The following is a 27,569-nucleotide window of genomic DNA, read 5'->3' as shown; positions in this document are numbered from 1 at the left end:
AGCCAATCAAAAAAACACTTGAATTAAAACACTGTTTCACACTTCATAAGTTGAAAACAAAAGTACATATGAATAGGTATTAATGTTATAGACACATTGGAACAAAATAATGTCTAAAACGAAACTTATAACAAATAATATAAATGATGAACTTATGTCACATGACCGGACTTTGGGTGTCTGGGAAATGTAGTACGTGGGCGCGGCGCGCGAGCCGAGAGTGGTATAAGCCCCTCCCCATGAAACTGCACCCCGCCTGCATTGCTGGGAAACTAAGCCCCATGGGGCTTGTAGTAGTGCCGGTCAGGTGTGCGCACGCACGGGGGGGGGCGGAGACCGGGAAGCAGCTCGCTTAGGATATTAACAGCGAGCTGCTCCCACATAGACAAAGTACGGATGCCTATGGTGATCAAAATACTTGACGGCGAAAATAGCCGTCAGAATGGGTATTTAGTGAGGCAAAGAGAGATAGAGTTATTGCCTCACTAAAGAATAAAATGGACATATAAACTTTGTCAATAGATGTATGAAGAGCAGATAGTAACATGAATATTAACATAAATAACATGATACTAAAACTTTTCTTCACTAGCGATTGGTAAAAATAATAAAGATAATAAAATGAATAATAAAAATAATATGACCAACTGTTATTAAAAATAGTGGGAATAATAATAATAATATTAAAACAGTATAATTTTGTAAAATCATTATCATAAAAAATTATGCAGATCAAAGTCTGCATTTAGACCATGAGGTGAGTGGGTCTGTAGCTTATAGACCCACTCCATTTCTGTTCTTCCTAGGACATTTTTAATATCTCCCCTCTCCATGGTAGAGAGCATTTTTTATACCCATGCATTTTAACATTTTAGGGTCTTTGTTATGGTTGATAAAATGTTTGGATACTGTATGATTTAAGTATCCATTTTTAATGTTTCTACAATGTTCGCTCAACCTGATTTTTAGACACCTTGTGGTCATTCCAACGTACTGGAAGCCACATGGGCAATCAAGCAAATAAATTACATTTTTGGTATTACAAGTAATAAACTCTTTGATATTATACACAATATTAGTCCTATTTGAAGCAAATTGAGTCACCTTAGATGCAAATGTGGAATCTGTGGTTTTGCATACAATACATGTTTTACATTTGTAGAACCCTTTAGTTTGGGGAAAGAAAGATACAGGATTTTTATGTGCAATAGTTTTGGTAAAATTTGTAGTTAAAATCGATCTAAAATTAGGAGCTCCTCTAAAAACTATATTTGGTTTATCAGGAATAATTTTATTAAGTTTGTCGTCTTGTTTCAAAATATGCCAGTGTTTTTTAATATTTTTTTTAATTTCACTGCTTTTGTTATTGTAGTTAAAAGTTATAGGGAGGGATATAGATTCGTTGATATTTTTTGTTTTGTATGTTAAAAGTTCACTCCTATTTTTGTGTTTGATCATATTAATATTTTCTAATAAATCGGTCTCTGAGTAATTTTTTTCGATAAATTTGTCTTTTAAAATGTTTGCTTGCTCATTAAAATCATCTAATTCAGTACAGTTTCTACGTAGCCGTAAAAATTGGCTTCTAGGAGCACTGTCGAGCCAGGGTTTGTAATGGCAGCTGTTTCTATCAATTGCTGTATTTACACAGACTTTTTTGAAAAAAGTTTTCGTATGGATCTGCCCGTTTTTAACAAATATATTTAAATCTAAAAAGTTAATTTGTACTTTGCTAAATTCATGAGATAAAATTATGCCTCTATCGTTTTTGTTAAGATCATGAATAAAAGAAATAAGACTATCTTCGGATCCATTCCAAATAAAAAAAAGATCATCAATATATCTAAAATATGAGACCAGGTTTGCCCTTAGTTTGTCTCCATCGTAGATAGCTGTGGACTCCCAGTCTGCCATAAATAAATTGGCATAACTAGGGGCAAACCTGGTACCCATAGCAGTCCCTCTTTTTTGGAGATAAAACGAATCGAGGAACCAAAAATAGTTGTTTTTTAAAATAATATTTATACCATCTAATATAAAATCTATTTGTATTTCAGAGATCCTTTTTTCTTTTGTTAGAATGTTTTTTATCGCTTGACATCCTATATTGTGTGGTATAATTGTATATAGCGATTGCACATCACAAGTAGCTAAAATAAAATTTGGGTCCCATTTAAAATGACTTAAAAAGTTTAAAAGAGACATAGAATCTTGCAAATAAGATTTAATTTGAGGAGTGAACTTTTAACATACAAAACAAAAAATATCAACAAATCTATATCCCTCCCTATAACTTTTAACTACAATAACAAAAGCAGTGAAATTAAAAAAAATATTAAAAAACACTGGCATATTTTGAAACAAGACGACAAACTTAATAAAATTATTCCTGATAAACCAAATATAGTTTTTAGAGGAGCTCCTAATTTTAGATCGATTTTAACTACAAATTTTACCAAAACTATTGCACATAAAAATCCTGTATCTTTCTTTCCCCAAACTAAAGGGTTCTACAAATGTAAAACATGTATTATATGCAAAACCATAAGATTCCACATTTGCATCTAAGGTGACTAAATTTGCTTCAAATAGGACTAATATTGTGTATAATATCAAAGAGTTTATTACTTGTAATACCAAAAATGTAATTAATTTGCTTGATTGCCCATGTGGCTTCCAGTACGTTGGAATGACCACAAGGTGTCTAAAAATCAGGTTGAGCGAACATTGTAGAAACATTAAAAATGGATACTTAAATCATACAGTATCCAAACATTTTATCAACCATAACAAAGACCCTAAAATGTTAAAATGCATGGGTATAAAAAATGCCCTCTACCATGGAGAGGGGGAGATATTAAAAATGTCCTAGGAAGAACAGAAATGGAGTGGGTCTATAAGCTACAGACCCTCTCACCTCATGGTCTAAATGCAGACTTTGATCTGCATAATTTTTTATGATAATGATTTTACAAAATTATACTGTTTTAATATTATTATTATTATTCCCACTATTTTTAATAACAGTTGGTCATATTATTTTTATTATTCATTTTATTATCTTTATTATTTTTACCAATAGCTAGTGAAGAAAAGTTTTAGTATCATGTTATTTATGTTAATATTCATGTTACTATCTGCTCTTCATACATCTATTGACAATGTTTATATGTCCATTTTATTCTTTAGTGAGGCAATAACTCTATCTCTCTTTGCCTCACTAAATACCCATTCTGACGGCTATTTTCGCTGTCAAGTATTTTGATCACCATAGGCATCCGTACTTTGTCTATGTGGGAGCAGCTCGCTGTTAATATCCTAAGCGAGCTGCTTCCTGGTCTCCGCCCCCCCGTGCGTGCGCACACCTGACCGGCACTACTACAAGCCCCATGGGGCTTAGCTTCCCAGCAATGCAGGCGGGGTGCAGTTTCATGGGGAGGGGCTTATACCACTCTCGGCTCGCGCGCCGCGCCCACGTACTACATTTCCCAGACACCCAAAGTCCGGTCATGTGACATAAGTTCATCATTTATATTATTTGTTATAAGTTTCGTTTTAGACATTATTTTGTTCCAATGTGTCTATAACATTAATACCTATTCATATGTACTTTTGTTTTCAACTTATGAAGTGTGTAACAGTGTTTTAATTCAAGTGTTTTTTTGATTGGCTAATCATTTTTTGGCGACCAATTTTAAACATTTACATTGTCCTATATATATTGTATCTTGCCAGGTATAATGCTATATTACCATTTTGATAAAGCCTGTTTAGGTGAAACGCGTCAATGGTTTTACATTGTGTATTTTAATAATAAAAGTGATTTTGGTTACCTTTTTATAGGACCAACTCCTACTTTATTTTATCTTATATACAATTTTATTAATCCTGGCATTTTTATATTTTTTATATTTCCTATTTTTATTTTTATTTTATCCTATTATTTTTTATCTTTTATCACTTGTATCCTGAGCCAAAGAAATCCTAGGTGGGGATTATTCCACCAGCGCTGTATTAATATTTATTTATTTATTATTGCCATTTATATAGCGCCAACAGATTCCGTAGCGCTTTACAATATTATGAGAGGGGGATTTAACTATAAATAGGACAATTACAAATAAACTTACAGGAACAATAGGTTGAAGAGGACCCTGCTCAAACGAGCTTACATTCTATAGGAGGTGGGGTGTAAAACACATTAGGACAGGAATTTACAATCAAATAAGGTGGGCTACCCTTTAGGAGAGGGCAAGAGACAGGTATGTGAGGTAAGGGTTAGTCTTGGAGGCCATAAGCTTTCCTAAAGAGATGGGTTTTAAGGCACTTCTTAAAAGATGCAAGACTAGGGGAGAGTCTGATGGCGGTAGGCAGGCTATTCCATAGGAAGGGAGCCGCCCGCGAGAAGTCCTGCAAGCGCGAGTTGGCCGTACGAGTGCGGACAACGGACAGGAGGTGGTCACGGGCAGAACGGAGAGACCGAGAAGGGACATACCTATGGATCTGTGAGGAGATATAAGAGGGGCTAGAGTTGTTCAGTGCTTTATAGGTGTGAGTTAGTACCTTGAATTGACTCCTATAGCATACAGGAAGCCAATGTAAGGACTGGCAGAGGGGTGAGGTGTGAGAGAAACGACTAGAGAGGAAAATCAATCTAGCAGCAGCATTCATTACGGACTGTAAGGGTGCAGTACGGCTATTGGGGAGACCAATCAGGAGAGGGTTACAATAATCCATGCGGGAAATTACTAGAGCATGGACAAGCTCCTTGGTAGTATCTGGTGCAAGAAAGGGGCGGATGCGGGCTATGTTTTTAAGATGGAATCTACAGGATTTGGCAACATGCTGGATGTGAGGCTCAAAGGTGAGACCAGAGTCAAGTATGACGCCAAGACAGCACGCTTGCAAGGATGGACTGATGTTGGTACCACAAACTTGGAGGGAGAGCGAAAGAGGAGGATCAGTATTAGGAGGAGGAAAGACAAGGAGCTCAGTTTTTGAGAGATTGAGTTTCAGAAAGCGGGAGGACATCCAGTCAGAGATGGAAGAAAGGCAAGCAGTGACACGTTGCACGACGGCAGGGGAGAGGTCCGGGGAGGAGAGATATAGCTGGGTGTCATCAGCGTACAGGTGGTAGTGGAATCCAAAAGAGGTAATAAGTAAAAGAGAGGCAGTATAAAGAGAAAATAGAAGGGGACCAAGGACAGAGCCTTGGGGAACTCCAACTGAGACAGGGCAAGGGGAGGAGGTATCATTAGAAAAGGAGACACTGAATGAGCGTTGGGAGAGATAAGAGGAAAACCATGAGAGGACAGAGTCACAGAGACCAAGCGATTGAAGAGTTTGAAGAAGGAGAGCATGATCAACGGTGTCAAAGGCCGCTGAGAGGTCAAGAAGAATTAGTATGGAGTAGTGGCCTTTGGATTTAGCTGCGATTAGGTCGTTAGTAACTTTGATAAGGGCAGTCTCTGTAGAGTGGAGAGGGCGGAAGCTCTATACTTGTAAGTATATTTTATTTATTGTATTTCTACATACTTTTCCTACTGAGAGCACTATTGTTGTTTCCCATACATTTCGGAGTACCAAGGTTGGATTTACGGACGATTCCTCCAGTTTATCCTGGTAGCGGGGATCATACCGCTGCAACGCCCAAAAGTCTAGAGCTGGTCCAAAGCTCCTGCAAATGTGAGTGTATAATCCTATTTTTTACTCTTCATTTTATCCTTGGATCCGCAATACTTCACCATTGGCAGTTTGTCGTGTTTCCTATTTTGTCTCCACATATACGGATTATCCTACTACCCGGACGGATCAACTCCTGAGGACTGTATAGATATCCCACCAAGTTATATCAGTGAGACTTTTTATATTTATTTTTATTTTTATTTTTACACTGTATTTTTTATCATCTACAAAGACTCTTTTTATCTATATTTTCCTACACTTGTTTCTAGAGACTTACGCTTACCGTTACCATCGGATTGTGACCATTTGGTCTGGTTTATACTGTATTATTACTCTCTAGCGCAGCCCGTCCCCCCTCTTTTTATTTCCAGTCTGTTTAATTAGGGTTTTGTGGGATTCCCTAATTAGGGTTGCAGCTTTTTATGTTATTTAGCGCAGACTCTTCTTTTTGTTTTTCTACCTAGTGAGTATAGCCTGTATAGCTGTTCCCTACAATCACAAGACAAGGCTGCATGTTGAGGGTGAAGTGAACTGATTTTAATGGTGCCACACTTGGCCTTTTATGACAATCCCCATGCAAGGGGCACTTCCACATGGACCTTGTGGGGAACTACGGTACAAAGTCACAGACGAATAATAACAATGTTACATTGCATAACACTCCCACACATAGCATACAATCCCTCCCCTCTGCCTGGAAAATTGATACTGTATTAACTCAATTATCTCCACAGTTTTATAAAACCCCAAAAGTTACCCCAAAACATATAATATCTCTACAAATGTTACAACCCCTGATAGGCCTCATCTGGGCGGCCAACATATCCAAAAATCACCCAGATCAGTTCAGGTGTACAGGAATTTTATGGAAGTCATTTATTTGACTGACTGCAAGCATTGCCCCATGCCCAAAACAGTTCCAGAGAATCAGGGCTTGCGGTCGGTCTAGTTTGGTAGTTTGAAAATGAACAAACTACCGAATAGAGTCAATAGTTGTAACGGATCACCTGGCACCCCGACTGGGTGTGGCAAAACCAACCTCGCCACTGGGCCCTGGAGAAGGCTGTTTGCCCGCCTCCTACCTGCTGACTATGGCCCCTGGGTTATTTGGGGCATATTGTATTTTATTGTGCGACTGCTGGCCCTTTAAGCACAGTGAATGGTATTTTATTGTACTGCTACTGGCCCTTTAAGAACTGTCTGGGGACATATTGAGACTTTGGGTAACAATACCCTTTAAGACTATGGCCCCTGAAAACGTATGGACTTTTATTCAGTGATTATGGCCCTGTGTGAGCGGTGATACCCCAGATAGCTATACCATGGAGCCTATTCATATAATGAAAGACTATGGGAAAGACTTTAGCTCCATGGCAATTGTACTGTGTGAATAGGATCTGCGCGCTATTCGGTAGTTTTGTGCGCTCAGATCCCAGCTATCTGGGGATATGTGAAATGTCTGTGTGTTATGGATAAAAAGTAACTTTCTGTATTTTAAAGTGTTTTATGTCTTTCTGTAACCATGTGGTGAATGGAGTCTGCTTCTAGCCCTGGATAATTGGATTACTTCCCTCTTTGTCTCCAGGATAGAGGCCTATGTAAAACCTGTCTAAACCGGTTTGCCTTGCGGCTAGTAAGGGACAAAATATATTTTTAGTAACTTTTGAACCCCTGGTCGGATTCATGCCATTTTTTTATATGTTGTTCCCCTGAATAGATTGATTGTGGATATGTATTTTTATGTGAATGCGATGTATGGTTTTAGAGTTATGAAAGTTTATTTTAAACTGCATGCATAATGGGATTATGTGTCACACTAAGGGGAGGGGATGTGTGGGTTGCACCTGTGATACTATTGGTCATTTTATGCCTCCCCCTGGGTGTGGCCTGTATGTGTGAGATGGAAATAAAAGCCAGGCTGGATGAGCCAGTCGAGAGTTCCTGTTTTACCCTCAAAGTGAAGTGTCGTCTCATTATTGGGGGAAGGATTTATCGCATGCTGTTCCAGTTGACTGCTAGGAGTGTAAGCCTATTCGTATGGTTCCTATTCAACGGTCTACAGCATTCCTATGCTTGAGAAGATTCATATGCTTCTCAGATTCGGTGATTGTGGTGTCTGCCAGAGTGCTTGGAATCCTCAGGAAGCGCTAGGAGCATCCTTTAACGGAGGTACCCAGTCGGGGGGCCAGGCGATCCGTTACATTGGTGGCAAGTGGTGGGATGGCGTCCTAGTGTGAGGTAAAGCAGCTCGGAGACACCGTTCGTTTGGATTACAAAGTGAGGGCAACGCTAGTACCCGTACAGCGCCCCTATCTACAAAAGAAGCAACTTCAGCAGAGCAAGCATGGCGCCCAGTTACAGTCAAGAGGAGTTTGACGCTATGTTGAAAATGCTGCTGGCTTTCTTTGGACCAGAACCCCCGGAGGAGAAATACATACAGAGCACAAGGAAAGTAGCGGCAGCGTATCTGCAGGGTCTAGCAGATTTGGACAAAAAGGGAGCTGAAGGTGTCGTCCTTCCTTCCCAGCGGTGGTCTACGGTTCAGGGAGAGGAGCCTGTTATCCCCTCTCCCCAGCGGCTGAAGGTGTGTAAGGGAGAGGAGTTTGTTACCCCCTCTCCCCAGCGGCAGCTTAGCACACCAAGGTGAGACAGTAAGCCCCACACCAGCGCAGATGGGACCGTGGTCTCTGCGCCCAAGTTACAGGGAGCTGAAGGGGCCGTCCTCCCTCCCCAGCGGCAGTGTGATTTGTTGGGAATTGGGAGCCCAGTCTCCATTCCCCAGCAGCAGAGTATCCAGAAGGGAATGGAGAGCCCAGCCCCCTTTCCCCAACAGCAGGACTCTGTGCTGGGAGGAGAGACAGTCGGTCTCCCTCCGCAGAGACGGGAAGTATGTATGGGAGAGGAGATTGTTACCACCTCTCCCCAGCGGCAGATTATTAATGTACAGGGAATAGGGAGCCCAGTCTCCATTCCCCAGCGGCAGAGTGTTCTAATGGGAGAGGAGCTGGTTACCACCTCTCCCCAGCGGCAGCTTAATGTACCAGGGGGAGACTGTAAGCCCCACAACTGTGCAGATGGGACCGTGGTCTCTGCACCTATAGCACAGGGTGTAAGGACAGTCAGTCCTGTCCCCCAGCAACAAGGCTGCTTAGCCAAAGGGGAGACAGTCGGTCTCCCCCTCCAACAGCGGAGCTATGTATCCAAAGGGGAGACAGTCGGTCTCCTCCTCCGGCAGCAGAGCTGTGCATCTAAAGGGGAGACAGTCGGTCTCCAGCAGCAGAGCTGTGCATCTAAAGGGGAGACAGTCGGTCTCCAGCAACCAGGCTCCAACCAGACTACTCCCGGGGTAGTGCTGGCACCAGGGCAGAGTACCGCTGGGCTCTGCCCACTCAGCAACCCACCAAAACAGCCTACCAGTCCCCCACACAGCCATGGTGAGGCACCTGGACCTGGACAAGTTTTTCTCTTACTCAGGTGTAGTAATCATTTATTGTGGGTGGGCTGTACTGCTGTTTCTGTTTTGTGGGTGGGCTGCGGGACTAACAAGGGCACTGACCGGCAGGAGGTCAGATACCCTGTTAGTCTGTTTGGAAAAGGGGAGAAATGTGGTAAAACCAACCTCGCCACTGGGCCCTGGAGAAGCCTGTTTGCCCGCCTCCTACCTGCTGACTATGGCCCCTGGGTTATTTGAGGCATATTGTATTTTATTGTGCGACTGCTGGCCCTTTAAGCACAGTGAATGGTATTTTATTGTACTGCTGCTGGCCCTTTAAGAACTGTCTGGGGACATATTGAGACTTTGGGTAACAATACCCTTTAAGACTATGGCCCCTGAAAACATATGGACTTTTATTCAGTGATTATGGCCCTGTGTGAGCGGTGATGCCCCAGATAGCTATACCATGGAGCCTATTCATATAATGAAAGACTATGGGAAAGACTTTAGCTCCATGGCAATTGTACTGTGTGAATAGGATCTGCGCGCTATTCGGTAGTTTTGTGCGCTCAGATCCCAGCTATCTGGGGATATGTGAAATGTCTGTGTGTTATGGATAAAAAGTAACTTTCTGTATTTTAAAGTGTTTTATGTCTTTCTGTAACCATGTGGTGAATGGAGTCTGCTTCTAGCCCTGGATAATTGGATTACTTCCCTCTTTGTCTCCAGGATAGAGGCCTATGTAAAACCTGTCTAAACCGGTTTGCCTTGCGGCTAGTAAGGGACAAAAGATACTTTTAGTAACTTTTGAACCCCTGGTCGGATTCATTTTTTAATATGTTGTTCCCCTGAATGGATTGATTGTGGATATGTATTTTTATGTGAATGTGATGTATGGTTTTAGAGTTATGAAAGTTGTGTAAAAAGTATATTTTAAACTGTATGCATAATGGGATTATGTGTCACACTAAGGGGAGGGGATGTGTGGGTTGCACCCGTGATACTATTGGTCATTTTATGCCTCCCCCTGGGTGTGGCCTGTATGTGTGAGATGGAAATAAAAGCCAGGCTGGATGAGCCAGTCGAGAGTTCCTGTTTTACCCTCAAAGTGAAGTGTCATCTCATTATTGGGGGAAGGATTTATTGCATGCTGTTCCAGTTGACTGCTAGGAGTGTAAGCCTATTCGTATGGTTCCTATTCAACGGTCTACAGCATTCCTATGCTTAAGAAGATTCATATGCTTCTCAGATTCGGTGATTGTGGTGTCTGCCAGAGTGCTTGGAGACCTCAGGAAGCGCAAGGAGCATCCTTTAACGGAGGTACCCAGTCGGGGTGCCAGGCGATCCGTTACACTGGGTACCTCTGTTGAAGGATGCTCCTAGCGCTTCCTGAGGGCTCCAAGCACTCCAGTCGACACCATAACCACTGTAGACTCCTTCAGAGAGCAGGACAAGAACAAGAGCTCAGTGATTATAGCAAGGGAATATGCAGAGCATAGTAATCCCTTGTAGCAGATTCCCCCAATGAGAGACAGGACTCAGATTGAGGGTGAAGTAGAACTGACTGTACTGGCACATACAGCCTCTTTTATTCACATTCTACAAACATAGTACTGCCCACAGGGTTTTGAAATACAACCAGTATCAATCCATACAATACACACAGACACTCCCACACAAAATCCTCCACTCCGCCTGTGATAAGATTACTGAACACAATGGTTAATATAATTATCACAGGCAGAGAAATACAGTATTATAAAACATATCACAGGGACCCCAAAACATGCAATAACCTCATAAAAGATATATATTCTCGGAACCGGGGTATCTGGGTGAACCACATATCCAAAATTCACCCAGATCCGTTCAGTAGTTTGGAAGATCCTGTTTAATGCAGATTCTGCAGAACATATACAGGCTATGTGAAAAATAATTACTGTTAAATGTGTCCCCTGTTCTCTAGTTTAAAACTACTGCACGATGTCTTTGTGCACCAAACCGGCGAGATGGCACCGTGTAGAAAAGTCAAAACAGTGTCTGTGAGTTAAAATGTGCTTCATCCATTGTTCTCACCATGTGCTTCATCCATTGTTCTCATCATGTGCCTCTGATACATGAAATGGTGGTCACCCAGTAACTCCACAGTATGTCCCCAGATGGTTCTTAAAGGGCCAGCATCAGGATAATAAAATACAGTATGCCCAAATCAGTTCCTTAAAGGGCAATACATCCCAGGGCCATAGTCGCAGGGCAGGAGGCTGGCAAACAGGCCCCTCCAAAAACCAGTGGCGAGGTCACTTTCGCCACAATAGTCTTACCCTGGAATTTGTTCCCCTCATCCAGATTAATGATTTCACCGAACTAAGTTGTATAGACCCGCTCTCCAGTTTGCTGTCCTGCTTCCTCCAGCGTTCCGTCTGACACTGCACACTTGCGCATTTGTGTGATCAAATGCAATCCCAATATTGGAATTCACCAAATTGAATGCCAAATTTGGTGCATAAATATGACATCAGAGGTCAAACAAAAAAGTTCAATTATTGTCCACAAATTATAAGTAATCCCAAGCTAACCTGGACCAATGAGAGTTAAAGGAACGCTATAGTCACCTAAATTACTTTAGCTAAATAAAGCAGTTTTAGTGTATAGATCGTTCCCCTGCAATTTCACTGCTCAATTCACTGTCATTTAGGAGTTAAATCACTTTGTTTTATGCAGCCCTAGCCACACCTCCACTGGCTATGATTGACAGAGCCTGCATGAAAAAAAAACTGATTTCACTTTCAAACAGATGTAATTTACCTTAAATAATTGTATCTCAATCTCTAAATTGAACTGTAATCACATACAGGAGGCTCTTGCAGGGTCTAGCAAGCTATTAATATAGCAGGGGATAAGAAAATCTTAATTAAACAGAACTTGCAATAAAGAAAGACTAAATAGGGCTCTATTTACAGGAAGTGTTTATGGAAGGCTGTACAAGTCACATGCAGGGAGGTGTGACTAGGGTTCATAAACAAAGGGATTTAACTCCTAAATGGCAGAGGATTGAGCAGTGAGGCTGCAGGGGTGAGTTCTATACACCAAAACAGCTTCATTAAGCTAAAGTTGTTCAGGTGACTATAATGTCCCTTTAAGGCCTGCCTATATATACTTACCTCTCCCATTCCTTGTTACCCTGTTGTAGTTCTTGTTAGTCTAATAGCACATTACTGTATTAGCCTTCTTCAATATTTTTTTGGGTACTGGTTTATCATTATTCCTGTCTTCAGTGATCGTTTGACCTTGGATTTTCCAGCTTTTATCCTGATTTCTTAACTTCTTTTGTTACAATATTATTGTGGTTTGATGTCCATTGTAATTGTCATTGAGACTCACATCTGACACATTGTGTAGGATATTTAAAACTATACACTTTTAGACTTTTTAACTTAGCAGAAAGTCACTTTACACATAAATGTTTGTAAATATATTATTCTAATGTCATTGGGCTGTAAATAGATCACATAATGAATGTATACAATAAACACATCTTTCGCATGCTTTCCTTCACTAGTAAACATTGTGTCCCCCTCTGGACTTGCTCCTCTGCATTAGAGATCATCCTATGTTCTCTTGAGGATTCTAAACATGTATAAAAGTGATTCGAAAAGCAATATTTGACCCTAGAATACAGTATGTTGAATATATGAAACAGGTGAATTTTTATTTTTTTACTATCGTTATTGAATATTGATTTTGTTTTCATTATTCCAGACCCCTTGTGGGAATGACTGGTCTAAGTCTGTCTCCATAGGAAAAAAACAAAGGCCTTTACATAGAAGGATCATGCTTTCTGATTTTTCAGATTTTTATTGAATAGGTCACCAAGTACTGGGAAATAAACATGACACACACGATATCCAATCAGGTATAGTGCGATTGTTTTTTACACGAATTTGACCTACTTCTTGTCGCTCACATTTGTATTAGTTTTACATGTTTGTTATCAAACTATTGAATGTTCACATCAAGCTATGGTTTATTGCTTCAGTAAAATCATGAACAAACAATAATACAAATGTTGGTGTACTTAGTTTAGAGGGCTCAATTTCCACTCGAACTGGCAGTGAAAAGTAAACTCTGTTACAAGAGGGTGATTACCTAGCAGCAATTCGGATCTTGGCTTCTCTCCATCATCTGACAAAGTGTCAATAACAGAGTGATTAAGAAGCACAATGTAACCCTACCTGTGCAGCATATGAACAGCACTCAATATAGAGAGCACAAAGCAGGCAGACTGTGCTAGCAATGCTGCCTGACACTGGTTTGGCTCCATGTGCTAGCTGTGAATGATCATTTATTAACATTTCAGCAGGCTCACTGAATGTCCTCTGCCCTGGTTATCTCATATTACAGAGAGGCTGTGCAGGTAGATAGCTCATACAGCAGGATGGATCCTCCCGAGAGGAACGATCTCAGGCAAAGCTGATAGAATCCTTTAGCACAGGCAGTGAAAGCATCGGCCCCAGATAAGGTGGGGGCAATTAGTATATGCATGTCTGTGTGTACAGAGACTGTTTATATTTGATTGTGGGTATTTAACACCTTCAAAATCCATTGTAATGGCATAAAGCAAGACAATATCTCAGGTATGAGGTTCTATCTGCCACTACTCCCAAACAGGTTCACATAGCAAAACTAAATTGGCAAAAATGGGTTGACCTAGAACTACAGACAAAATCGAAATTGCAGCTTGCAAGCCCTCTAGGTAAATAAATTACAAGTCAAATAAAGTCTAATCTTCTCTCAGAAGGCTCCCGATCCTAATCACTGTACACTGTTACGACTCTATCTATAGGCTATAACTGTCCATAAGGAATTGATCCAAGAACAGTGATAGATTAGACCAGCGGCTTAAAACTATTTATGACATTCAATCGCAACTTATATTTGAACAGTGTCAATAGTCGATACTAGAGTGATACTTATTTTGCCATACTATGATGTATCCTTATTCTCAACCTTTGAGGACAAAATGAGAAAGGTCTATCATGTTAGTTTAATGTGTGAGTACTAAAAGCTATGAACTTGGGTGATGGAGAGTACCTATATCACTCATGTGAACTTGGGGTTCCTTGTCAAAGATGTAATGTAAACCACAACTATGTATTTTTGTAAAATTGTGTGAATATCCTACACCTGCAACAAATATTGTACGGTACTATATTGTGTATGTATACCCCCCCCTCCCCCCCCCCTTTTTTCCTTTCTGTATCCCTCCCTTTATTGAAACTTGAAAACCTAATACAAATTCTAAATATAAAAAAAAAAAATTCCATTGTAATTATTATACTTGTGAATAGTAAAAAATAATCATTTTTAGCTGAACCACTTTGTCCACATATTTAAAAAAGAATAACAATTCAGGAGAGCTGAATTTTGACCATGTGGTGGTTTGAATTTCATTAACAAAAAAGAAAGATGCTTGAAAAGAAATCAGACAAACCAAAAGGGTGTGGAAATTGGCCAAACAGGGTACTGCTAAATATATACATACTATTCAAATTATGTGTCTGTTTTGCAGTACACGGCTACATTGATTTTTTTTAGCCCTCTGGTTCACAGATTAAATGAGAAAAAATAACCAACAGAGGGAAATATATTATATATTTTTTTAATAATTTATATATGAATAAAATCAACATTTATTGGCTGTCCCATAGCCATCAAATATCTTTCTTCCCATCAATCATCTTTTTTTTCCCACTATTGGCAGCATTCTAAATCACTAATCAAAATGAACATTGGCATCCATTATTAAGCTACATTTCTGCTCAGAGTTTGAGAATTCATATGATCTCTCCATCCACCCAAGCTCAGATGAATGGCAGTTTGTAGCAATATTAATCTCCAATTCTCTATTTACAAACAGCTTGACAAAGTTGTAGGTCTCTTGTCTCCAGCTTTTGCTAAACCTCCTCTTCTTCCCCATTCTAGACTTTATGTGGCAATCCACTCACAGACTTCCTAATGCATAAGTCTTTGCAGGGTGGGTTTAATAGCTGCCTCTTGCATGTATTCTGCAGCTCACTATAATAGATTGTCTAGCAGAAAAAGCATATCTCTATATTAATATATATTTAGTACCCATGCTTGTCAAGACTATTGACTGCTCTTATAAGATTAATCCATTTACTCACTTGAACAAGTATATAAGGCTGCTACTGGGAGCAATAGATCCGACAAACAAAACACTGTATGTTTTGCAACAACAAATTGCTGCACAGGCCTTTAATGTTGCACATGCCTTCCATAACTTGAAAAAGACCAATATTAGCCCAAACAGTGGGAAGTAATCTACTATGGTTTAAATACATTGGAAGGTAACACTTTGCTATCTTGACCAGCTACCTTTGGTATTATTTTGAGTTTGTGTATATTATTATACACTTCTATTTTTATATTGTGTTATATTCTTGATTATCCTAGATCAGTGGTTCTCAACCCAGACCTAAAGCTCCCCCTAACAGTCCAGGATTTAAGGGTTATCCAATTGTGTCTAAGGTGTAAAAAAACACTTTAGACACAACAGGGTAATCCTTAAATCCTTGACTGTTAGGGGGTATTTGAGTACTGGGTTGGGAACCCTTGTCCTTGATGTAGCCATTCATGATGGTGTGGATTTAAATGTAATTTGATTCAGTCAAATCTTATTCTTCTTATTATTGCTATTTATATAGCGTCAACAGATTCAGTAGCGCTTTACAATATTATGAGAGGGGGGATGTAACTATAAATAGGACAATTACAAGAAAACTTACAGGAACAATAGGTTTAAAGGCACCCTGCTCAAACGAGCTTACAGTCTATAGGAGGTTGGGTATAAAACACAATAGGACAGGAAATAGCAATCAAATAAGGTGGGAGTGAAGCAGAGCTGGAGGAGAGAGTAAACTGCTGCCCTATAGGAGAGAGCGAGAGACAGGTGTGTAAGGTAGAGGTTACTCTGGGAGGTCATAAGCTTTCCTAAAGAGATTGGTTTTAAGGCACTTTTTAAAGAATTGAAGACTAGGGGAGAGTCTGATGGGGGTAGGCAGGCTATTCCATAGGAAGGGAGCTGCCCGTGAGAAGTCCTGCAAGCGCGAGTTGGCCTTACGGGTGCGAGCAGCAGTCCGGAGGTGGTCATGGGCAGAGCAGAGGGAACAGAAAGGGCATACCTATGAATCTGTGAAGAGATATAAGAGGGGCTAGAATTGTTCAGTGATTTATATGTATGGGTTAGCACTTTGAATTTACTCCTATAGGATTCAGAAAGCCAATGTAAGGTCTGGCGGCAGCATTCATTACAGACAGTAGCGGAGCGATACAGCTTTTGGGAAGACCATGCAGGAAATTACTAGAGCATGGACAAGCTCCTTGGTAGCATCTTTTGTAAGAAAAGGGTGGGCTATGTTTTTAAGTTGGAATCTACAGGATTTGGCAACACTCTGGATGTGAGGCTCAAAGGTGAGGCCAGAGTCAAGTATGACGCCAAGATAGCGTGCTTGCAGGGATGGACTTATGTGGATACCACTGAATTGAAGGAAGAAACGAGAGATGAGGATCAGTATTAGGAGGAGGAAAGACAAGGAGCTCAGTTTTGGAGAGATTGAGTTTCAGAAAGCAGAAAGCAGGAGGACATCCAATCAGAGATGGAAGAAAGGCAAGCAGTGACACGTAGCAGGACAGCAGGGAAGAGGTCCAGGGAGGAGAGATATATTCGGGTGTCATCAGTGTACAGGTAGTAGTGAAATCCAAAGGAAGAAATAAGTTTGCCAAGAGAGGCAGTATAAAGCGAAAATAGAAGATGACCAAGGACAGAGCCTTGGAACTCCAACTGAGACAGGACGAGGGGAGGAGGTATCCTTGAAAAAGGAGACACTGAATTAGCGTTGGGAGAGATAAGAGGAAAACCATGAGAGGACAGAGTCACAGTTTTGCACACGGCTAAATTGTATGGATAATATTTGCACATTTTGGACAATAGATGTATTAATGACATTGATATAACTGTTTCAAATATTTAAATATGCAGAGTTAAGTAGAGCAGATGTATATTAACCCCTTAAGGACCGGACTGTTTTTGCGATGTTGTACATTTGCGACCAGGCATCTTTTTACACTTTTGTGGTGTTTGTGTTTAGCTGTAATTTTCCGCTCTCTCATTTACTGTTCCCATACAAATTATATATTGTTTTTTTCAGGACAAAGGGGGCTTTCTTTACATACCATTATTTATATAATCTCATGTTATTTATTTTTTAAAAACTTAAAAAATATGATGAAAAATTTTAAAAAATACATGTTTATTGACTTTTATGTGAAAAATCTTTTACTCATCTACAAAAGCGAATGAAAAAAAACTGCTAAATAGATTCAAAATTTTGTCCTGAGTTTAAAAATACCCAGTGTTTACATGCTTTTTACTATTTTTTTGCATGTTATAGGGCTATAAGTACAAGTAGGGTATTGCGGTTTCAAAACATACATTTTTAAAATGTATCAATAGTGACATTGTAAAACTATTATCTGTCATAAATCGCTGAATAATACCCCACATGTACATATTTTTTTTAAAGTAGGCAACCCAGGGAATTCAATATGAGGTATGTCCAGACTTTTTTAGTAGCCACTTAGTCGCAAACACTGGCCAAAGTTAGCGTTCATATTTGTTTGTGTGTGAAAAAAGTAAAAAACTAAATTGAACGCTAATTTTGGCCAGTGTTTCTGATTAAGTGGTTACTAAAAAAGACTGGACATACCCCATTTGCAATACCTTGGGTTGTCTTCTTTTGCAAATGGTATGCCATCATGGGGGTAATTCTCATTCCTGGGCTACCATACGCTCTCATAGGCAACGTAACCAACCTGGCCATTTTCAATGTAAAAATATTTGACCCATATATTTGACCGTGTAACTTTCAAAAACGCTATAAAACCTGTACATGGGGGGTACTGTTATACTCAGGAGACTTTGCTGAACACAAATATTAGTGTTTTAAAACTGGAAAATGTATCACAACAATTATATCATCAGTAAAAGTGCTGTTTGTGTGTGAAAAATGCAAAAAAAAGTCACTTTCACTGACAATATCATTGCTGTGATATGTTTTACTGTTTTGAATCACTAATATTTGTGTTCAGCGAAGTCTCCCGAGTAAAACAGTACCCCCCATGTACAGGTTTTAGGGTGTCGTAGAACGTTACAGGGTAAAATACAGTGATAGCAAATTAAATTCTCTGGACTTTCGGCCTGGGTTGGCAGGCAGGTCCCTTAAATTGCAATCAATAAAATAACTTAATTATGTAAAAATATTACATAAATACGCACGTAGAATTTAAATATATATGCATATTTATATATTTGAAGTCTACGTGTATATTTATATAATTATTTATGTAATTTTGTATATGGACATATGAATAGTTCGTATTCTTTTTATTTATTTATATATACATAGATATATATACAATTTCATTCTAAGTGTATTTTGATATAAATATATATATATATTAATATCAAAATACAGTTAGAATAAAATTCCGTATAGATATATAATTTTTTAAAAAATTTTTATTATTATTTTTACATGTTTCATTTAATTTAAATTGCTTATTATTTGTATTTTATAATAATATATATACACAATATATATAGTTATTATATATATTATATATATACACGTGTGTAATTTAATTATAAGTGTATTTTTATATTAATATATGTACATATTAATATAAAAATACACTTAGCATGACATTATATATATGATATATAGACATATATTATATAGGTATAATATATGTCTATATATCATATATAAAATACAGAATCCAGCGCACTCGCTTATTAACTAAACAATGCTTTTTAAATCTTGGAGATTGTAATAGTTTTATTTAAAAACACCTCACCTAGGCAAAAAATGATGGGGGTTTAGTTACATTATATGATCATACATTGCATAAGCCTGCCAACTACGTCAAAGTACCCCATATTCGGCAGGTCCTATCCTAATAACAGCCTAATGCTTGCTCTTATGAGATTAATCCACTTACTTGGGAAATACTTCCTTACTGGGACTCTCTGCAAGTCAAGGCTAAATAGGGTCCTGGAATGAGGCACCTGTAACAGGGAGGGGTGCAAATTTTTTTTTTTAAATAAAACTATTACAATCTCCAAGATTTAAAAAGCATTGTTTAGTTAATAAGCGAGTGCGCTGGATTCTGTATTTTGTATATTTTGGCCCCAGCAGCACCCTATAATGTATGCATGTTTAGGTGAGTGCAGCCCTCTTGGTTTATTTTATATATCATATATATATACACATATATAATAATAATTTTTTTTTAATTAACTTTAACTTATTTTTTTTCTGATTTTGCAGTTGCAGGGAGACTGCCTGTCAGGACAGACAGTCCCCCTGCAGGCTGACACATGGACACCTATTGTGACCATGTGGTCACCCTGTTGGGCGATCACATGGCCACAGGGGTCCTAATCCGCCATGGGGAGACTGTCTGGGCTGCAGGCAGTCTCCCCACACCGGGAGCACCGCCGATCGCCGCCGGGGGAACGACGGCGATCGGGTAAGTAAATCTTAAAGTGAGGACGGTTCAGGACTGTCAGCGGTCGGCAATGGAAAAATGACGATGACGGTCCTGAACCGTCCTGCGTCCTTAAGGGGTTAATAACATCTTCCAAAAAGTAATTATGTGACAGTGACTGAATAAAAGGGTTACTCAAAGCATGACTGCTTCTTAATTTGCAGTGGTCATGGTGCTTGGAATTTGTATGTGCAGCTTTTCAATATGAAACTCTGCACATGCGAAGATATTCTACAGATTTTAACCTTTCTGGGTCATTGGAGCTTTTTTCTTTTTGTTTTGCTTGGACTAGGATAGGAAGGGTTACTCTGACTAGTGTTTTGTTGTTTTTTTTTTAACACTTTCTTGGTTGGAGTAACCCTTTAAACATTGGTTAAGGTAACAGGTTAACATTAACATATTTCATATTTGATTCATTACTACGAAAATCACATATCACTGTCTATTGTTATTTTAAACTATACATAAAATAACCTCACAGAAAACATAATTCTATGTATTTTCCTCCAGGCAATGAATGTCATAAACCAGACCATTGTCACTGAGATTCTTCTACTTGGCTTTCAGGATCTTCCAAATATTAAGACATTGGTTTTATTTTTCCTTCTTATTTTTCCTATTGTGACCATATGTGGAAATATTCTGATTATTTGGCTCGTGGCATCTAACAGCAGTCTCCAGTCTCCCATGTACTTATTCCTAACACAATTGTCCATTACTGATTTACTTATAACCACAGCCATTGTCCCAAACACACTTTATATTCTATTTAGTGAAGGGGACACTATATCTTTTTCTGGTTGCATCATTCAGTTTTATTTTGCTGCTTGCTCTGAAGCCTCTGAATGTTTTATTTTGTCAGTAATGGCTTTTGACAGATATTTGGCCATCTGTAACCCTCTGAGATATAGGTCTTTAATGAACCCTATGGTATGTGTTACATTGGTTATCATCACTTGGCTGTTAAGCTTTTCTATTGAATTATCTATAACAATATCAACAATTCAGCTTCAGTTTTGTGGTCCAAATGTTATTGATCATTTTTTCTGTGATCTTGTCCCATTGATAGAACTTTCTTGTTCAGACACTAGTTTTATTGAAATGGAGGTTCTCATTTTGTGCGTTCCAGTTACTGTTACTCCACTTATAAGTATTGCAGTTTTTTATGTGTATATTGTCCAGGCTGCACTTAGGATCTCCACCACAAGTGGAAGATCAAAAGTCTTCTCCACTTGTAGCTCCCACCTGACTGTGGTTATTATATTCTATGGCACAATACTTGGAATTTATATGCTTCCAACAAAAAATAAATCCATGACTGTCAACAAAATGGCATCTTTGCTTTACACTGTGTTGATACCTATGATTAATCCAATCATATACAGTCTGAGGAATAAAGACATCAAGAATGCTGTGAAAAAAAGCTTTGGTAATATGAATGAATAAAATTAAGATGCGTTCCATGAGCGATAGTGTTTATCATGTACTGATCAGAGGTCTGTGGTATATTACCAGAACAGGAGAAAAGTTGTTCAGTCTTAGCACTCTCTAGAAGAAACTTGCAAATAAGAGATACAGACAAAAATAAATTCAGAACATTGAGAATCAAAAGCACTAGTGCAAATCACGATTCTGCAAACAAATGTTTAACGTAACTGTCACGGTGCACCCAGAAACCCTGCAGACAGCAAGGCCTTTTAGGAGACCTGGATGGGTTTGAACTCACAGCTGCGGCATCCCAGCCAGGTTCTCTACCATGCTGTCCACATATGTCTGCATTATTCTGCTTCCTGACTCCTTGCTTGGATGGAGCAGTGCTGATCCACCTGCAGCCCCCTACCAATTAGGGTCAGCTGCTCCTAATCAGCAGGCTTTAAAAGCTGGGCCTGCCTGAGACCTAGTATCTGGTCATTTTGTTTGTTTGGTGCCTCCTGCCAGATTTTGGTTACTCTGCTGACTGATTTCCTGAACTCTGACCTCTGCCTGCCTTACGGACTACGATACTCAGCTGCCATCTGCTTCTCATCTGACCCTGCCTTTGGATTACCCCTTCATCTGTACTGCGTTTTTGCTTTTTGCCTTCTCTTTGTGCCATCTCCTGTAAATGGTCTCCAACTCCTGGTAAACTGTTACAATAACAGTAATAAATTAATTCAATAAAAATAATTAAAGTTAATTTAAACAACAACATTGTTCTCGTTTGGCATGATTAATATGTTGTGGAATAATTTAATAGATTGGCTAGAAAACGTCAACATAACTTATCTCGTTATCAAAGCCAGGACAAATATGACAATGAGGAGAAATATTGTTTCATTTCTGATCTTCTCTCTATATAATTATTTACACAGAGGCACCCAGTTGTAGGAAAAGAAATGTAGATGTCTGCATTTAGTTTTATTTCTCAACTCTCACAAATAAATATTTTTATATAAAAGAGAAATCTGAGGCCAACATTCTTTACCACTTCTTGAATAAGTGTCACGATTCGGGGATGGTAACAAAAAAACCGTGCTATAGAGGCGCTCAAACAATGATAAAATGAAGAATCTAGTGTGACTAAGCAGCTCAACACACGTGAAGGTACCTCCAAACCTTAACACAATAACATGCAAAACAGTGGGGTGATGAGAGTGGAAAGGTCACAACAAACAGGACCCAGTGGAGCGCTAAAAAATATATCAACTCACCCTTTTATAAAGGGATGTAATTGTAGAAAAATCTAAAGGGAATGAGATATAATGGAAATAATGGTGTAGTATATCTGGACTAGGTGGATAAGGAGAGAAGAGTCGTATGATAACAAACTCACATGGTACAGAGCCTGAAAGAGATAGGCTCAAATCATAGGCGCAGGGGTATTTTAAAGCAAATACCAAGCTTCTTCAATGGCTGTATATCAATCCTCAGAGAAAGGGAGAAAGAAGGACAATGGACCAAAGTCCTAGTGTATTATCCTCAACACAAAAAATGGATCTGAACAAATACAGAAACTTGCTCACCTTTAAATGAGCCAATCCGAACTGGGCTCTCAGTTAAATGGACAATGTGCCTTTAAGAGGGCACTGCTCTTCTTGTTAGCAGGAAAAGTGGATGCAGGTCAAGGACTCAAATTTAAAAAATAAATTTATTGTAAAACACTTACATAAAAATCAAATAAAAAGCTCCCATAAATAAATGGTGCAGAAATGAGTCCTCTCCCGAGACGCGTTTCACCTTGTACAAAAGGCTTTTTCAATCGGTGTCCTGCTTGAGTTTCCTGCTGGTTTAAATACCCAAAGAGTCCTTTTCAATTGGTTAATGATGTCTTCCGGTTTTCCGAACACAACGAGGGATATTACCATCAGCTGTTGTGTAAGTTCGTGATACCGGAAGTGACGTATCGCGTTTACCGCAACGTCACTTCCGTTTAGATCGTGGCCGCCATATTAGTCATTGGCAAGCCACGAACTCACTCATTGTATCAGTGTATTCAGCATAGCATAGATGAACATAAAGAAAAGGAAAAAAGGAGATCAGTTTGCATCTTGACTCCATGTATATACTCAATAAGACAATGACACAAAATGAATGAATGTGCAAAGGGAATATAATGGATTCCCCTCAGTTAAACAGCAACATCTCTTTGCTGTGTGGATTGATTACCATTGTAACCTATTGCATCAGATGTTAGGTGTGCAAGTAGCTGCCCAACATCACTCCCACTTTAAAGGGATATACACTCAATTCCTTGCCATTGAAATATACGTGTATAAATAATGAAAAAATTACACACACATCAGATAATCAAGTAGATAGTCGTATATATACAATATTTACAAAAAATATTCAGTAGTGTCATTGTCCTAAAGAGATACAATAGTAGTTATGCATCTTACAACAGTAAATATAGTGAACAACATAGCAACCCATCATGGTGGAGATCATGGGATAGCTGAGATGAAAGGCAGAAAAAGTAAATAAAAAATAAACCTATAAAAAATGACAAAGCTCAAAGTCTTGATTAAGACCTTTAGGGTGTAAAGTATCTAAATCAAAAATCCATTTCATCTCAGCTTTACCCATTTTTCTCACTAAGTCATCACCTCTCCAATCTGTGACTACTTTTTGGATTCCCATAAATTGTATACCTTTCGGGTCACTGTTATGTGTATTTTTAAAGTGAAATGATACATTGTGCTTTACAAATCCATTTCTTATATTTCTGACGTGCTCTTGTATTCTCACCTGCAAAGGGCGTATTGTCCGCCCGATGTACAGGAGTCCACACGGGCACGTCAGCATGTATATTACTCTCTTGGTATGGCAAGTAATGATGTCCCTTATTTTATAATTCCTTTTGGGATTATTAGGGTCCGTAAATTCCCTAATTACTCTTTTGGGATTGCTGGTGTTCCTGCAAGCCCCACAAACTCCGCAGCCATAGAAACCTTTAGACTCCTTAAAGGGGTTTGAAATTACATTGGCTCTAGTTGAATTGTTATTGGAGAGACTGTTCCTTAAGTTGGAAACCCCCCTATAGATAATCTTAGGTTGTTCAGGTAGGAGGGTATTTAATATCTCATCATTTTTAAGGATAGGCCAGTGTTTCTGAATTACTTTTTTAACTTGTTGGCTCTGTGTATTGAAATCACAAATGAAGGCCAATTCCCTATCTGTAGAAGCTGTTGGTTTTACTTTATATTGTAAGAGAGATTCTCGTTCTCTGAGACTTATCTCCTTATAGGCATTATCTAGCAGCTGTTTATTATAACCTTTATCCGAGAAGTCTTTCATGATTTTCTGTGATTGATTGTGAAACACAGTAAAATCAGTACAATTACGTCGTATTCTGAGAAGTTGTGCCTTCGGTGCGTTGAGGAGCCAGGGTGAATAATGGCAACTATTGCCCTCGATGTAACTATTTACATCGACCTTTTTAAAAAAGGTACTGGTTTTAATGGTGTTATTCTCGATGAAGATATTGAGATCTAGAAATTCAACTTTATTTTTACTGCTGTTTTTGGTGAGCTTAATACCCCAATCATTATCTTCAATAGATGAAAAGAAAAGGTTAAGGGATTCACTGCTGCCCTTCCAAACGAAAAAAATATCATCTATGTAACGATGATAGGACACCAGGCTTGCACCCCACCTACAGTCGCCAAATATAAACAGATGTTCCCAGTATGACATAAATAAATTGGCGTAGCTGGGTGCAAACCTGGTGCCCATCGCCGTTCCACAGATCTGCAGATAAAATGTCTCATTAAACCAAAAGTAGTTGTTATGAAGTATCCAATTGATTCCTTCCAGAATGAAATCAATCTGGGATTGCGGAAAAAGTTCAGATTTCTCAAGAAAAAACCTGGTTGCTTCGCATCCTTTGTTGTGCTGTATGATGGTATACAAGGAATGAACGTCAGCTGTGACTAGCCAGCAATCTTCATCCCATACTACATCTTTAAGGACCTGAAGAACATTGATGGTATCTTTCAGATAACCTCTACATTTCTTGACTATGGGCTGTATACATTGATCAATGTACTGGGAAAGCCTGCTCGATATAGATCCAATCCCCGAAATGATGGGACGTCCTGGGGGCTTAGTAAGATGTTTATGGATCTTTGGCAAATAATAGAAAACGGGGATCCTAGGATGGTGAATATTAAGGAACTCTGATTCCTTTTTATTCAAGATACCCTCTAATTTGCCTTTATCTATCAGTCTAGTGTAACTGACCTTAATTTCGCTGGTAGGGTCCCTATTAAGAACAGTGTATGTTGTGGTGTCTTCGAGTAACCTATTGGACTCTACAATATAATCACTCCTCTCGATAAGGACAATCCCCCCTCCCTTGTCGGCAGGCTTAATGACCAATGTGCTGTCATTTTTGAAATCCTTAAGACTGTTTCTCTCTTGAAAAGTCAGGTTATATTCATTTTTCCCAATGGGTCTGATATGTTTGATGTCCCTCATAACCATTTTTTCAAATGTTGACATCTCATCAGAGATGCAAAACTTGGGAAAAAAATGAGATTTATCTTTCAGTTCCGTATGTACAAATTCATCACTTATTTCACTTGACGTGAATGTTGGTGATGGTTTTTTATGAAAGAACTTTTTTAGACACATTTTTCTCTTAAACCTGTTTAGGTCCAAATAGGTGCTGAATTTATCTAATGTTCTAGTCGGGGCAAATTTAAGGCCCTTTTCGAGTAGTGATAATTGTGGTTTGGAAAGCACTCTATTTGTAAGATTGAATATGCCATTATTAATTGTTTTTAATCTCTTTTTCCTCTTTTGAAAAGATACTCCTCCTCTAGTTCCCCTTCCTCTAGGGATCTCCTCCTTTTTCCCAGTGGGGAGCATTTGTACCTCTCCCTCTCTTGGAGTTCCCAAAAATCCTCCTGTCTTGGTGACCGATCTAAATGTGAGAATCTGTTGTATAGAGGAACACTCTCATCCTCTTTCCTCTTAGGTCTACTAGAATTTGATCGATGTTTATCAAAATATGTACCTGTTTTTTTCTCTCTATACATATCCCTTTCATTAGGGTGATAATTCCTTTTATTTTTAGGAGAAACGGGATTGTTTCTACCATAACTGTGGTTCTCACTTGGTCTATATCTGGATCTATTTATAGTTGTTGTTCGAAGTTCTTTGTGAAGAGGACGATCCCTATTAAGATCTTTCCTACCAGAAAAATCTTTATAGGTGTTGGCCTACCAGAAAAATCTTTATAGGTGTTGGCCTACCAGAAAAATCTTTATAGGTGTTGATCTTGAAAAAATGGAGAAAGCCGTAATTGACACCAAAAAAAGAAAATACTTGAGGGACAAAAACGACTATGCCAACAATAGAGTTAGAACATATTCTAAATATAACCATAACAACATAATTGATTCCCGAATAACCAAACATCCCAAAGGGAATAATTTTGACAGGAATAGACCCTACCATTCCAACACCTATAAAGATTTTTCTGGTAGGAAAGATCTTAATAGGGATCGTCCTCTTCACAAAGAACTTCGAACAACAACTATAAATAGATCCAGATATAGACCAAGTGAGAACCACAGTTATGGTAGAAACAATCCCGTTTCTCCTAAAAATAAAAGGAATTATCACCCTAATGAAAGGGATATGTATAGAGAGAAAAAAACAGGTACATATTTTGATAAACATCGATCAAATTCTAGTAGACCTAAGAGGAAAGAGGATGAGAGTGTTCCTCTATACAACAGATTCTCACATTTAGATCGGTCACCAAGACAGGAGGATTTTTGGGAACTCCAAGAGAGGGAGAGGTACAAATGCTCCCCACTGGGAAAAAGGAGGAGATCCCTAGAGGAAGGGGAACTAGAGGAGGAGTATCTTTTCAAAAGAGGAAAAAGAGATTAAAAACAATTAATAATGGCATATTCAATCTTACAAATAGAGTGCTTTCCAAACCACAATTATCACTACTCGAAAAGGGCCTTAAATTTGCCCCGACTAGAACATTAGATAAATTCAGCACCTATTTGGACCTAAACAGGTTTAAGAGAAAAATGTGTCTAAAAAAGTTCTTTCATAAAAAACCATCACCAACATTCACGTCAAGTGAAATAAGTGATGAATTTGTACATACGGAACTGAAAGATAAATCTCATTTTTTTCCCAAGTTTTGCATCTCTGATGAGATGTCAACATTTGAAAAAATGGTTATGAGGGACATCAAACATATCAGACCCATTGGGAAAAATGAATATAACCTGACTTTTCAAGAGAGAAACAGTCTTAAGGATTTCAAAAATGACAGCACATTGGTCATTAAGCCTGCCGACAAGGGAGGGGG

General features: G+C 38.8%; 1 protein-coding gene across 1 annotated transcript; it reads left to right on the top strand.

Annotated features, from left to right (window-relative positions):
* The first annotated feature begins 20,263 nt into the window (after nt 1–20,263).
* On the top strand, nt 20,264–21,196 carry LOC134602021 (olfactory receptor 5P58-like). The gene has a single exon (XM_063446522.1). The coding sequence runs from the start codon at nt 20,264–20,266 to the stop codon at nt 21,194–21,196; it is 933 nt and encodes a 310-aa protein (XP_063302592.1).
* Nucleotides 21,197–27,569: the final 6,373 nt, after the last annotated feature.

Source organism: Pelobates fuscus, chromosome 3 (assembly GCF_036172605.1).
Source record: "Pelobates fuscus isolate aPelFus1 chromosome 3, aPelFus1.pri, whole genome shotgun sequence".
NCBI lineage: Eukaryota > Metazoa > Chordata > Amphibia > Anura > Pelobatidae > Pelobates > Pelobates fuscus.
This window is presented reverse-complemented; position numbering and strand designations above follow the sequence as displayed.

What these genes read in the sequence shown, in the direction of transcription:
- LOC134602021 (XM_063446522.1), top strand. Translation starts at nt 20,264, where the DNA reads ATGAATGTCATAAACCAGACCATTGTCACTGAGATTCTTCTACTTGGC.